At 48.4% G+C, this 14,444-nt stretch overlaps 2 protein-coding genes across 2 annotated transcripts in view; both read right to left on the reverse strand.

Moving 5' to 3' along the window:
- Positions 1–5,777, reverse strand: part of EXOSC2 (exosome component 2) — a 14,160-nt gene extending 8,383 nt beyond the window's left edge. The window contains exons 1-5 of the mRNA XM_024126441.3: positions 5,640–5,777; positions 4,190–4,291; positions 1,993–2,038; positions 1,681–1,770; positions 531–596 (exon numbers count right to left, since the gene is read on the reverse strand). Coding sequence (XP_023982209.1) covers positions 531–596; positions 1,681–1,770; positions 1,993–2,038; positions 4,190–4,291; positions 5,640–5,761 — 426 coding nt within the window. The 5' untranslated portion in view covers positions 5,762–5,777. The remainder of the gene's footprint in view (positions 1–530; positions 597–1,680; positions 1,771–1,992; positions 2,039–4,189; positions 4,292–5,639) is intronic.
- Positions 5,778–14,101: 8,324 nt separating this feature from the next.
- Positions 14,102–14,444, reverse strand: part of PRDM12 (PR/SET domain 12) — a 14,439-nt gene continuing 14,096 nt past the window's right edge. The window contains exon 6 of the mRNA XM_024126094.1: positions 14,102–14,242. Coding sequence (XP_023981862.1) covers positions 14,102–14,242 — 141 coding nt within the window. The remainder of the gene's footprint in view (positions 14,243–14,444) is intronic.

A 14,444-nucleotide genomic window follows, 5' to 3' on the forward strand; every position in this document is an offset into this window, starting at 1 on the left:
CATGTATACACTGATGTGTATAAAATGTATGACTAATAAGAACCTGCTGTATAAAAAAATAAATAAAATTCAAAAATTTAAATAAATAAACAAAAATATAGATCAGTGGCTTTCAAACTTTTCTTTATACAACCCACAGTAAGAAGCATATAGTACTCAGAATACATGTATGTGTGTTTGTGTAAGCAACTGAAACAAAAGTTTTACCAAACAATATCTTTCTTATAGTTTCATTAAAAAAAAAAAAAAAGTTAACATCACCAAGAAAATTTGAGCTAGCTTAAAGCAAGGGCCACCGTAAGTTACAAGACCCAAAGACATGACTGAGTAGCAGCAGGTCTGAACAAGAGCTGGAGGGTCATCTGGGTTAAGGAGACAGAGAAAGGCTGTAGCAGAGCCCTTCACACTCAGTCAAGGACTCAGATCCCTGCCAGGATTACATGTTTCTCGTGTGGGAGACCTACAGTTTAAGCCCCAATTGCCAGCTCCACAGCAAACATAAAGATGCTGGAATGCAAAGTACAGGATACACTGATAAGGTCCCCTTCCTGCAAGAAACCTCTCATCGCCAGCTCATCTTCTGCAGATCTTCTCCTCTGAAATACACAAAGAGATGGCCACATTATGGAAGTCAGATCCTAAAGGAAGATCTCTCTCCATCCATCTCTTCTTTCTCTTTCACTTTCTCCCGAGATCTCTGAAGGCAGCCACAATGTTCATACACCAAAGTAGGTAACCTGTACCACTGAAGGAAGACAAAGTGACAACCACTACTTTCCATCTTACAGACCTTCCCACGGCTCCTCTTCTCCTTCCTCTGAATAATATTCAAACTCCTTACGTGATATTCAAAACCCTCCCAATCTAGACCAGGCCCCTTTTCTGCGCTTACCTTCTGTGGCGGCCCTCCACGCTAGAGCAGGACCAGACTACCTCCAGCTTGACTGTATCTTTGCTCACACATTTCCCTTTATCTCAGATTCCCTGAACTCATCATTAAAATTCTACCCATCCTTCAAGGATCAACTCCAACACTCATCTTTCCTATGAGCTTCTCTCCGGGAACTTAATCACTCCTTTTGTACAATCACACACTTGTTTATTCTTGGACTGCCAGGTATTCAGACCAGTTATCTCATATCCCCTGCTAGTCTAAGCTCTTTCAGGAACTCAGTCGTGCCTCCTGGATCTTGGCATTCTCCAGAGAGCCTAGCACAGTGAGCCTCTCTATAGATAGATGCTGGCCTGAAGGTAAAGCTGAACCACTGCATTTTATAAAAGGAGGCAGCTTAGGTCCTGTGGTTGTCTGCAATAATCAAATGCCACTCAATTCATGAAAAGCTAATCTAAACACAACTTTTCAAGGAACACTTCCACTGAGCAAAGCTGATACACCCAGAAAAGGAAAATTATTAGCACCAAGCATCTGAGAGCTTCTCTCAACTCTCTTTTAGGATCGCTCCCCATGGACATTCCAGATCCTACCATATACCAGTTGCTGCCTAAGTTGGGAGGCCTGGGCCAAGTGAAAAGCCTACGTGTACGTCAAGGCAGCAAACTTCACAGCAGACAAACAGGAGTAAAAGTGGCAACCTCAGGGTAAAGCAAAGTTCTCTGGTGGAGCAAAGGACCCCAGAGCTCTCGCCAGCAAACTATACAGTCCCAGCCGGAGACCCTTACCAGCTCTCCTCCGGGAAGGTTCATGGATGAGAGAAGCAAGACTGAATCCAGCCTGGAGTTGGTCTCCACCTTCCACCTCTTCTGTTGAACCTACAAACAAAGAAACCCCACACCTGGACACATACGCCAGGGGCCAGAGCTCACACTGTGAATGACCAATAATTCCAAATGTAACAAACTGTTTACATCAAAGGTCACGTGACAGCCAAACAACGAACGCCTAGTTCGCATAAATGCATGTAGAATGACTATGCCATTCATTAGATCACCAGCCTGCTTTTACTTTGTAAAAACCCATCAGATAGACTTTACCTCTGTGATTCTCCCCACTACAATGTCTCCCACTTCACCATTATATCTGAAAGATAAAACAGAAGGTCCTCCATCAGTGAAGACTTCATTACAAGACCAAGTTACCATTTGAGATTTCAGTTAAACAGGGATGAAGGCCTTGATGAGGCACCACATTTAGTAAATTCACATAACTATGCTGTTTGGACTTATTCTCAGGAACTGATAACTTCAAACATCCTGTATGTATAAAGTCTCCATTAACTAACTATTCTTCAACCATTTATTGCAAATAGTTCATTAAGCCTGAAACCCCTATTTTGTTAATTACATGAAAATGAGGGACTTCCCCTGCGGTCCAGTGGTTAAGACTCTGCCTTCCGATGCAGGAGGCGCGGGTTCGATCCCTGGTCGGGGAACTAAGATCCCACATGCCGTGAGGTGCGGCCAAAAACTTAACAATAAATAAATAAATAAAAAGAAAATGATAAGCATGGAATCTTTTCTGGTGGGCTCTGGAACACAGACGGGTTCTGCATCAGCCAGAGGAGGAGAAAGGAAACTGAGACAGGACACCGCCCAAACCAGTCTGCTCACTGCCCCCCCACCCACTGGCTGCCTATCTCAGGCCCCTTTGCTAGTTCCTCATCCCAATTCTAATGATGACGTGTTCCATGCCGAAGGCGCAGTCCTTGGACCTCTTCTCTTTTCAGCCCACACTCACTTGGTGAGCTCATCCAGCCTAATGGCTTTAAATACCACTGATGAGTATACCACTCCCCTCAATTCCAGACTCTAGTCAACTGCTGGCTACCCAGCACCTCCATTTACATGACTAATAGGAATTTGCAAAAGTCACACACCTACAACAAAGCTTTCCAGCAGCCCCCTTCACTCCCCCATAGCAAACTGAAACTCTCCCAGCTGTCACGAGCTCAGGAAATGGCAACTCCACCCCTCCAGTTGCTCAAGCCACAATCCTTGGAGGAACCCTTGATCTCTCTCAGTCTCTCGCTCTCTGTCTCTCTCTTTCATGCTCCAGGACAAGTCCAGCAGCAGATCCTACTACCTCTACCTTTACAATATAGGCAGAAAATAAAAGGCATCCAACTGGAAAGGAAGAATATCTCTTCTCACAGACATGATCCTATATATAGAAAATGCCAAAGAATATAAAATCCAACACATTTTCATGAATAAAAAACACTCAGAACACAAAACATACTCAAAACAGTACATTAATCTGTCTCCCTAACCCTGTCCCTATCCCTCCACCTCCCCGGCCACCCACAGCAGCCAGAGTGATTTTATTAAAACAGAAGTCAGGGGCTTCCCTGGTGGCGCAGTGGTTGAGAGTCCACCTGCCGATGCAGGGGACACAGGTTCGTGCCCCAGTCCGAGAGGATCCCACATGCCGCGGAGCGGCTGGGCCCGTGAGCCATAGCCGCTGAGCCTGCGCGTCCGGAGCCTCTGCTCCGCAAGGGGAGAGGCCACAACAGTGAGAGGCCCGCGTACGGAAAAAAAAAAAAAAAAAAGTCAGATCATGTCCCTCCTCCACTCCACCTCCTCCAGTGGCTTCCTAGATTACACAAAGTGCAAGTCGAAAGTGTTTACCGTGGCTACAAATGTTTATTGTGGCCACCTCCTCCAGTGGCTTCCTAGATTACACAAAGTGCAAGTCGAAAGTGTTTACCGTGGCTACAAATGTTTATTGTGGCCACCTCCTCCAGTGGCTTCCTAGATTACACAAAGTGCAAGTCGAAAATGTTTATTGTGGCTACAAGGCAGACGGACTGCCCACCTCACCTCCCTGCCTGCATCTACTCCTGCCCCTCACCTGCTCACTCTGTTCCAACCCCACTGGCCTACATTCTGGGGCTAACCTTCATTGAGCCCTTCTAGGTAGGAGGCTCTGTGTAAGTACTTTACATGCACTGTTTCAATGAATTCCAATGAAAATCCTACAAGGTAGGTCATGCTAGGTCTCATTTTGCAGAGGAGGGAACCAAAGTTTGGAGAGGTCAGGAAACACAGGGAAACCTCTGAAGCCCGTGCTTACCTGTAGTCATCTATACCCTTCCTATAGCCACGTTCCCCAAATCCCAGACCTACAGAATGATACAGCAGGCCGGGATGGGGGTGGAGGGTATGTCGTGGCAGAAAAGACCTGGCTGTGCAACTCGGATGCCACAAGAGAATACACACCTTTTGTTCTCACCTGGTTTTCAAAGCTTTCACACAGACCAACTTGTTTACTCTCTCCACAGAGCCAGCCACAGATGCAATGAGCTTCTCTTCCCCCATATAGGTCCCATGGCCCCTGTTGCAACAGGAAGATACAAAGAATACCAGGGTAACACTTGAGGTGACCTCTCGCAACAAGACCAATGTGTTCCTCAAACCTAACAGACTCCTCCTTCCTTAAAGGCAGGCTTTTGCCCTGGTTACCATCTCTTCCCAAAACATTCCTTCTTTAGACAGCTACATGGACATCTCCCTCATTCTACTCAAATCTACTCAAATGTCACTTTCTCCACCAGGCCCTCCTCGACTATCCCATTTATACTAGTCACCCACCCTGCTGCTGCCACCACGACCATATCCCAACTATGCTCCACTCACCCTGCTTGGCTTTTCATTTTTTCTATTGCATTTACTGCCAAACATTCTGAATAACGTATTTGCTTGTGTGCTTATTGTCTGTTATCTGTCTCTCCCAAATGGAATATAAACTTCACCAGGACATTGATTTCCACTTTGCTCACTGTGTACCCCAAGCACACATATACTGAATGCAGGAATAAAGGACTGAATCTGAAGATTTCCTGGGATCCAACAAACCCAAACTAAGAGGTTAAAGGGCAACGGTATAAATGCTGTACCTCTCCTGTATGTACAAGTGTACCACCCGCCCCCCCAAAAAAGGCTGAGATAACCACTAGTGTTTCTCTGTGATGGTGACAGAACGGTGAGTTTTGTTTCTTTTCGTAATCATTACCTAATCTAATCCTCACAACCTTATCGAATAGTTAAATGTTATTATCACTAATTTACAGATGAGGAAACTGACCTCGGAGAGACAGTACAGCCAATAATATTGTGATGGCAGCAGGACTGGAACTCCAGCTGTCCAACTCAAAGAGCCTGCCCTCTTAACGACAACATACGGTAGTGCCCTCAGATTCAAAGGTGGATATTTGGGTGCATATAACAATGTATTTGTACGCCCTAAGCCCAAACAATGACTCGTTCCAAAACCGTAACCCCTGGCTAGGAGACGACGCTGAGGGATAAGGGGGCCAAGTCAAAAACGCCCACCGTCTCCCCGCCGAAAACTGTTAAGAGGTGTCAGCTCCTAACCCACCCCAGTTTTCCAAGTCCTCAACGAGGAAGGCTCAGGATCTGGGCCTCAGGCAGAGGACCCACGAGTCGCGGCCACCAGAGGTCAAAAGAGGAAGGTTTCGGGAGACTGGGGCAAATGCAGACAAGGACACACAAGATGCAGGGGGTAAGAAGTCCGAAGCCTAGAAAACTAGGCGACTGAGATGCTCAGCAGATGTGCCCCGGTACCACGGGAACTTAGATGCAAGAGAGCACAGGCCCGGGTTTCACGTGGAGAGCAATGTAGCCGCCCCTTGTGGCCCAGAATCCCCCACGTCCCCACGTACCGCATGAACCCTGTGTCCGTGGTGATCGTGTCCCCCGGCACTACCAGGTGTTTTTTCGTCTCACGGCCCAGGCTCTCGCTAAGAGGCTTGCGAGCAACGGGAAGCCTCATCTCCATCGCCATCTTGACGCCAATAACCTGCGCCGGCGCAGCCCGACTCGTAGTCGCAATATCCGCCTCCGCAATTCCCGCCCTTCGCTCTTAGGGGCGGGGCAGGGCGGGGCCTCAGAGCAGCCGCCAATGGGAACTCACGGTCTGGCTGCCATATTGACTATTGTCAGCCATTAGGTTAACATGAAGGGAAGGAAGGAGTCGAGTTGCCATTTTTATTATTGGCAAGGCTGCCTTTGTGGAGTAATAAAAATCTCAAGTTGTATGATGTATTGACTTTTCACCAAAACTCTCTTGTACTCGTCATCCCAGTTATTGTTTTACAGGGTTAGAGATAATTGAGAAATGGGCCTCAGAGTTTCCTTCCAACTCTAAGCTGCTAAAATCTAATTTTGGGAGGACTTCCCTGGTGGCACAGTGTTTAAGAATCCACCTGCCTAATGCAGGGGGACGCAGGTTTGAGCCCTCGTCCTGGAAGATGCCACATGCCGCAGAGCAACTAAGCCCATGTGTCACAACTACTGAGCCCGTGTGTTGCAATTACTGAAGCCCGTGAACCTAGAGCCTGTGCTCCGCAACAGAGAAGCCGCCGCAATGAGAAGCCCGTGCACAACAATGAAGCTTGTTGCAATTAGAGAAAGCCCGCGGGCAGCAACGAAGACCCAACATGGGCCAAAAATAAATTAATTAATTAATTTTTTTAAAGTCCTTATGTTTAAACGAAGACCCAACGCAGCCAAAAATAAATAAATTAATTAATTTTTAAGAAGTCCTTATCTTAAAAAAAAAAAATCTAATTTTTTGGGTATGAGATTGCCCAGGAGGATCAGGAGGTGGGATATACAGAAAACACCATTTAGATAGAGAGAAGAGCCCCTTTTCATAGTGTTACTAGTGGCCCCTGTGTTCTACATACTGCTGCCTCGTGGGCGCTGGTTCAGCACCAGCCATCACCTACACCCCCAAACAATGCTCCAGGTGCTGTTTCCATTCTTTCTTAAGTGAGCTGATTTCCCTAGTATTTCTTTTGAAAAAACAAGGAACCATCTAAGAAGACATTCAAACCTTGCCAGAAGGGTGTATTTGGCAGGGAGGACAAATGCACGCATAATACGAAGATCTTCGCTTGTATTTACTCATACAGTGAATTGAGCCAGGAGCTGTTCTAAGGGTTCCGTGATGAACAGATAGATGGATGTGTGGCTTTATCTCTGGGCCAGGAGCATTTCCCTCGTTTCTCTCCCTGCTTCCCACTACCCTCTCCCTCACCTTTCCCCTGCCTGGTTTATAGCATCCACAACAGACTGAGTTTCAACCTCAGGGAATTGGAGATGATAATTCTTCATGCACAGAGACTCTAAAGAGGATTCAATGAAATAACTTGTGTCAGCACCACACGTTGAGCCCAGTAAATCAGGTCTGCTGCCTCCTAAAGGTCCAACAGACCAACAGATTGATAAATCTCCAAAAGGACAGCATTTCTTTCACCTAAGCACGGCTCACAACTACACCTGTCAAGAAAGCCAACCCTGTGAGACAGTCAATGATATAAATTCTAATGGCCAACAGGTCATAGGTAAGTGGACAGGCCAGACGCTTGCCCTCCTCGTTGCCTGGAGGAAGGGGCTAGAGCCAAGAAAGCATGAGAAGGGTCCATATGCGGAATCTGGCCTCAGCCAGAAGAGGGCGGTGCTGTTCTTTGAACCAGCATAGCTCAGTCCGCTAGGCAGCTAGGCCTGGGAGTGCCCCTAGACCAAGGCTGGGGTATAGTCTTGACATCATTCAGTTTCAAGGAGGGATGGACATAACGTTAACCCCTCCCATTCTCACAGCACTTACATTTAGGGAGCTTGTCACAACGTTGGGATTATGGATCTGTCTTAGTGTAGTGGCGGATTCAGTGCCTGGTGAGAGCTCACTTCCTGGTTCAGATAGCTGTCTTCTCCCTGTGTCCCCACATGGTGGGAGGGGCTGGGGACTCTCTGGGGTCTCTTTTATAAGGCACTAATCCAATTCATGGAGGCCCCACCCTCATGACGTAATCACCTCCCAAAGGTCCCACCTCCTACTACCATCACCTTGGTGTTAGGATTTCAATATATGAACCTGGGGGGGGGGGGAGGACATAAACATTCAGTCCATTGTAGGTACCTTTTTAAAGAGGAGGAAACCGAGGCCCAAAAAGGACTAGAATTCATACAGCAGTTGGTAGCAGGGCCATGTTCCTTCAGACTGCACCTGCTTTACCGTAGAGCCTGCACGTCCTGAGGGACTGGTCCTTTGCTGAATGCTTTACAAACATTACATTATGAATTCCTTATACTCAGCCCATCTTGGACGTAGGCATTGCTATCCTTGATGGACGTTTGAGGCCACTGAGTGCACATCCTTAAGGGGCTTGTTAGAAATACATATTCCTGAGCCCAGATTTAGGCACTGGGGCTCTGCAAAGTGGGGTCCAGAAGTCCGTGAGGGTGTGTCTTAACTCCCAGTGTGATCTTAGTCGCTGGTCAGGTCTAACATTCACCACTTCTTCCCATATCCTTCTACCTCCCCATCTGTGCATTTCCAGGGCCGTCTCCCCAAGCCGATAAATGTCACCTCTCACCTGGGCATCACCACCTAACTCAGCTCCCTAATTCTGTGTTTGCCCCTCCTACCACCCAATTTCCACACAGCAGCTAGAGGGAGCTGAACTTATCTACGAAACAGAAACAAACTCAGACATAGAGAACAGACTTGTGGTTGCCAAGGGGGAGGGAGAGTCGGAGAAGGATGGACTGAGAGTTTGGGACTTGCAGATGCAAACTATTATATATAGAATGGATAGACAACAAGGTCCCACTGTAGAGCACAAGGAACTACATTCAATATCCTGTGATAAACCATAAGGGAAAAGAATAAAAATTAATAAATAAGTCTTTTAGGATAGTCAAAAATAAATAAATAAATAAATAAAAACAGATCAGATTAAACCACTTCCTTGCTTAGAACACTTCTGGCAGCTTCCCTGTACACAAGAATGAAATCCAAACTCGCATTCTCCTGGCTCTGCCCATCTCTGACCTAACCTGCCCTATTACTCACTACAGACGCTGCAGCCAGAGGTGCTGGCCCCAGGATCTGCGTGCTTTTGGTGCTGTCTGCATGGAATGCTCTTCTCCCAGTCTTTGTGTAGCTGGCTGCTCTTCCTCGCTTAGATCTCTGCTCAAATATCACCTCCTCAGAGAGGCCTTCCCTGACTACCTTATCTGGAACAATCCTCAGTCCCTCTTTTACCACTTGATCCTGTTTTATTTCTTGTCACTGAATTTTCTTATTTGTTTCTTTGTTTGTTTGTTTATTGCAGTCTTCCTCCACTAGAACGGGAATACTGTGAGAATAGGGCCTTTATCTATTTTGTTCATCTGGTACCTAGAGGGCAACCATAAAACATTTGTCGAAAAAATGACATATATTTACAAAATGTTTACTCACCATGTATCTTCCCCACAGGGTATAAGCCCCGCAAATGCCCAGACTTTTTGTTCACTGCCCAGTCCCTAGCACTGTCTGGGTACAGAGTAGGCCCTTTTATTAACCATATCTTCGATGGTAGTCTGATGTCTGGACATTTTGGAACCTCCCAGAGCCTGGAAGGACTGCCCCTTCCAGGGTTAGCCGATTCCTAGAAATGATAAACAACTGGCCCAGGAGTGTGCCTTTTGAATGCAAACCAATCAATCCAGAGCCCATGCCCCCTACCACCTCTTTTACGGGGCTCTCAGACTCTGGACCCCTATGCGCCTGCCCTAATCCCCCCAGGGCCCCGTACCAGACCACTAGCGACAGGCCCTGTGCCTCAGAGCCTACTGAAGTTATTCAAACCAGCCAATCCTAAACCTGCTTCCCCTGCTTCCCCTGGTCCTTCCTTTGGGAAACCCTAGCAAAGGCTCTTTCCCACATTTTCTCCTCATTCCCGCTACCTTCTGGTCGGCCCCCCATGTGCTTCCCCATGTGGCTCTGCGTGGCGTGCCGTGCCTCCTGTTTCTAGGCAAACTTAAGTATGATGAATTTCTCCCTTCAGGACAGTCACTTCCATGTTTGCATGTCTTACCATACTTGATTAAAACAAATCCCGGGTACCCTTAGAACAGCACTCAATAAATATTTGCGGAACGAATGAATAAACTTATTCGGCAAGCATTTCTGGAGCATTTTCTGCCCCAGGCATCAGGGTGTTCGGTCAGGAGCTCAGGGATTGGGTGGGGGGGGAGGACAGAAAAGGCCTCCTGACAGCAGTGGCATATGAGTGAGCCTTGAAGGAAAGGAACTATCGACACTGGGGAGTGGGTTGAGAGGGACAGATGAACTTCAAGTGAAAGTAAACAACAAGGAAATCTTGAAAAGTGTGAAAACAGAGGCAGCAGGAACCCTCTGGCCCTGAGCTCTTGCCCAATCCTGATCTACCCACTGGCTTCACCTTGTGTTCCATGAAATGGTAAAAGTAACTGCAGAAGTTTTCTCTTTTTTTTTTTTTTTTTTTTTGGCCGTGCCACGCGGCTTGTGGTATCTTAGTTCCTCAACCAGAGATCGAACCCGTGACCCTGGCAGTGGAAGCACGGAGTCCTAACCACTGGACCGCCAGGGAATTCCCTTTTTTTTTTTCTTCAAAAAATTTCTAATCAGAGATGTGCACAGAGATTTCTGCCCAAGGACCCTCATCAAAGTATTGCCTTCTCCTGAAAACATAGAAATAGCCTCGATGTTTGTGGCAGTTTTTATACATGTCCACAGAATTTTTGCTGTGTCTTCAATTAAGAAGTGCAGTCAGTGCCTCCTTGTCTTGCATCTGGGCAGGATTGTGACTGCTTCGATAGCTAGCGCATGTCAGCAGTGCCTCTACGGGACTCCAAGGACTGGGCAGAATAGACCATGCAGCTTCCACCTGGTTCTCCTGCAGCACCTGCCCTTGAAGCCCTGAGACAACATGCACGAAGTCTGACTTCCCTGAGGCAGCCATGTTGTAGGAAGCAGTCAGGATGGGCGCTAACCAGCCACCATCCAAAACCTTTCCCACCCCTCACGGCCACACATCCCAGCAGACCAGATCCAAGGTGGGAAGGAAGCTGAAAGCTTAGGATATCTGTTCTTCTATTTCAAGAGATCTGAGGATAATGGCTATAGGAAAGGGCAGGAGAAGAGGAGATGGACAGCTGCCTTAGATGCCCTCTGGGGGATGTCCAGTGAGGTAGGTGGTAGAAGCAGCTACAACCCTTCTTACCCACCAAAGGCATCCATATGTTAACAACAGCTCCCATTTATTGAGCACTTACTACGTGCCAGATACCAAGCCATGTACTTTATTCATTTATTTATATTATCCCACTTAATCCTCACAATATCCTCAGGAGCTAAGTATCACCCCATTTTTCATTTGAGGAACTTGAGACACAGAGCCATTAATTGACTTGCCCAAGGTCACACAGCTAGTGAATGGCCGAGTGGGGTTTGAAACACAGACCAGTGGCCTCTATCTAGAATCCTCTACACCTGGAGGTCCTGAACCATGCAATAAAAAAGGCGTAAAAGGCATCTTGATTGAAAAGAAAGAAATAAAACTGCCTTTATTCACAGACAACATGATCGTGTACATAGATGTCCTAAGGAATCTACCCCAAAAAGCTACGAGAATGAATAAGTGAGTTTTGCAAGGTTGAAATATACAAGGACAATTTACAGTGCTGGTCTACACTGCATCCCCGTGGGATAAGCAGCAAGCCCTTCTGGCCGAATCTGCAGGCTGACTGGGAGAAGGTGTGGCCTGCTGGTCACGAGCATGGCTTCTAAGGTCAGTTGCCGTGGTGAAACCTGCTCTGTCACTCATTGGCTGAGTGACACGGGCAAATGACTTCCTCTCTGCCACAGTTTTCTCATACTTCAAATGGACTTTAATAGAGCACGGGGAAGAAACAAGAAAAAAGAGTACCAAGCTCATGGGTTCACGGGGAGGATTCCTGGAATGCACGCATGTAAATATCTAAACCCCAAAATGACTGTGGCTGTGTTTGCATGCCTTTGTGGGGAGGAGGGGGCGTGCGCTCTTGGGAAAGGGGCCCGAAGCCTCTTCTGGAAATGGGAGCAAGGTAGATTAGGCTTTGAGTACCAGGCCTCCCACCAGCGTGCAATTCTTCAGAATGATGATTCCTATCTGCTCATCCTAGCATCTCCAGCGCCAGCACACTTCTGGAGGAGAAACGGGTCAGCAGCCAGCAGAGCGCATGCACTTTCGTCTGCAATTACAGCCTGCTGCCACCAGGCGGGTTCTGGAGGCCGCGCTGCGGCCCTGTGAACTGTAGCTGAAACTTCACAGAATTACCTACAGAGAGCGATTTAGATTTTTGATCAAGGGCCCCACTGACCTCTCTGAAGTCTGACACCTGCACTGCAGTGAGAGAAGGGTAAGGCCAGGGGCCACCAGAGGCATCGGAAGCCTCATGGTGAGGAATCAAAGGAGAAGCAAGATTTGTAATGGGAGGAGGGGGAGTACCAAGGGTGACATCCCCCACTAGCCCAGGGAGGAAACCCCAGACCCTAGATGGGACCTACAAGTGAACACATCAAGTGTACATCTCTGCCTGTGCCCCCATCTGCCAGGGTGCAAGACCAGTCCCCCAAAGTATGCGGTCTTTGGGAATACCTGAAGCTCCAAATGGGGATGGCCTGTGTGTACAAGTGTGAATTCCAGTGTCTTCAGGTGTTTGTGTGTGTGTGTGTGTGTGTACAGCTAGATGAGGGTGCACAGAGAGGTGTGCCTGAGGGATGCCAGTGGGTTGGAAGGGTCACAGCCTTACATGCCGGAGCACAGGTGAGAACTCACACTTCCCAGTTTGTACATCTCCTCCCGGTCAGGAGGTCCTGGAGAGGAGAGCCAGGGCCTGGTCCTACATTGATGGCCTCCTTGCTCTTTGGTCTTCCTCAAGGAGGGTCTGGAAATGGGTGCCCAGAGCATTTGGAAATTCTAGGCTTTGGGAGTGCACTTGGTGTCCATCTTGGTCCACCCACACCGGCTGCTTAGATTCCTCAAGTTGTCCATGAAAATGAAAAAAAAAAAAAAAAAAAGTAAGTAACGATTTGGGGGCAGTAACAAAGCAAGACACTGATATTTGAGAGTCAGCCGGAAACCACGAGGAATCTGCCCAGCCCCTTGGGAGATTTCTGATTGCTTTGTACTGTGGTCATCTCTCCGGGAGCTGACACCCAGCTGTGACAAGGGTGACTTTCAAAACCAGTAAGTGGAACAACTCTTCCTGTCCCCTCTCCAACTTCTAGACATTTTTCCTTTTCCTTTTCCATATTTCCTTTTCCTTTTCCATATTTCCTTTTCATGCAGACAAAAGCGTCAATCCATTCAGATGCTAAGTGATAAATGTTCCAAGTAATTTTTATTTTAGAATACAAGAGAGGTACAAATGTATTTACAGTTGTACATATACAATCAAATAATATATAACACAGTTTCGTAAATATCATTTTAGATAAATATGTACAAAGTTAAAGTGACCATTTTCTGGAAGTAGAACACAAGTTTTTGAAAATTCTATACATTTTGTACTTTTCATTAATATTATTATAGTTTATTTTACAAAACGCCCTACGGGAATTCTAGTAAATGACTGCAAGGTGGGAAAGGCGACACCAGAGGGCGCCCACGGCCGGAGCTTGGGGAAACTTGGGACAGAGCAAGGGCGGAACCTCCCGGGATCCCGCACAACTCGGAGATGCTTTCCGGGCTGAGAAGCCAGTCTTGGCCTCCTCGGGTCGGAGAGTGGCGAGGAGGGGCGGGAAACTTCCTCTTTCCAAGCTTGATGTCAGAGCTGAAGGGGAGGAGGCATTGGTCCAACTCTCTCATTTTACAGATGGGGAAAGGGTAAACGGAGGCCCAAAGAAGGGCAGGGCCTTTCACGGGGTCCCCATAGTGGATTTCCGTTTTGCCTTCATTCTCAGCCTACCTGGCACATTTGTGCCTCGTCCAGCCCCAGGGAGCCGACTTTCGGGGGAAGGTGGCCCGAAGGAGAGAAGGGCCCGCTTGGCAGGGAAGGGCAGGTCTCTCCGGCCTCTTCTGGCTGCCCCTGAACCCCTTCAGTCCCCAACCCTCAAGGTCGCGTCCGTGAGTCCCGACATTGCAAGATACCAGTCTCAGAGGCGGGAGGAGGAGACAGATGCGCGTACTGCCCGGGCCCGCTGCGCACACTGGGACAGGGAGCTCCATCCCAACACGCAGCTCTCTGTGGGGGTGGTGAGCGCCCCCTTTCCCCGCTGAGGGCCCTCGGAGACTTTCGGTCCCCTCTCCTGACACCCACCAGGGGGCTATCAGCCTGCGCAGCCGACTCCACAAGAGGAGGGAGACTCAGGGGTGAGGCCAAGCATGGGGATCCCCTGAAGAGGAGGCGGCCGAGCAGCTGCCCCAGCTGGGCGGCCCGCGAAAAGGACGTCGCCCCTCAGTGTCCTCATCTGCGAAACGGGGCGAAGAGTGTATGCCTGGGCGTCATTTCTGGGGCGCACCTACAGCGCCGGGTCCGGCGGCCGCGTGCCGCAAGGAGTGCCAGTCGGGAGGGAGAGCAGCCCCGCCGCGCGCCCCGGCGGGCTGGCCGGCGCGCTGGCGGGCGGAGGCGCGCGCGGGCGGGAGCGGGCGCGCCGCGGCGCTCACAGCACC

The sequence above is a fragment of the Physeter macrocephalus genome, chromosome 13 (assembly GCF_002837175.3).
Source record: "Physeter macrocephalus isolate SW-GA chromosome 13, ASM283717v5, whole genome shotgun sequence".
Taxonomy (NCBI): domain Eukaryota; kingdom Metazoa; phylum Chordata; class Mammalia; order Artiodactyla; family Physeteridae; genus Physeter; species Physeter macrocephalus.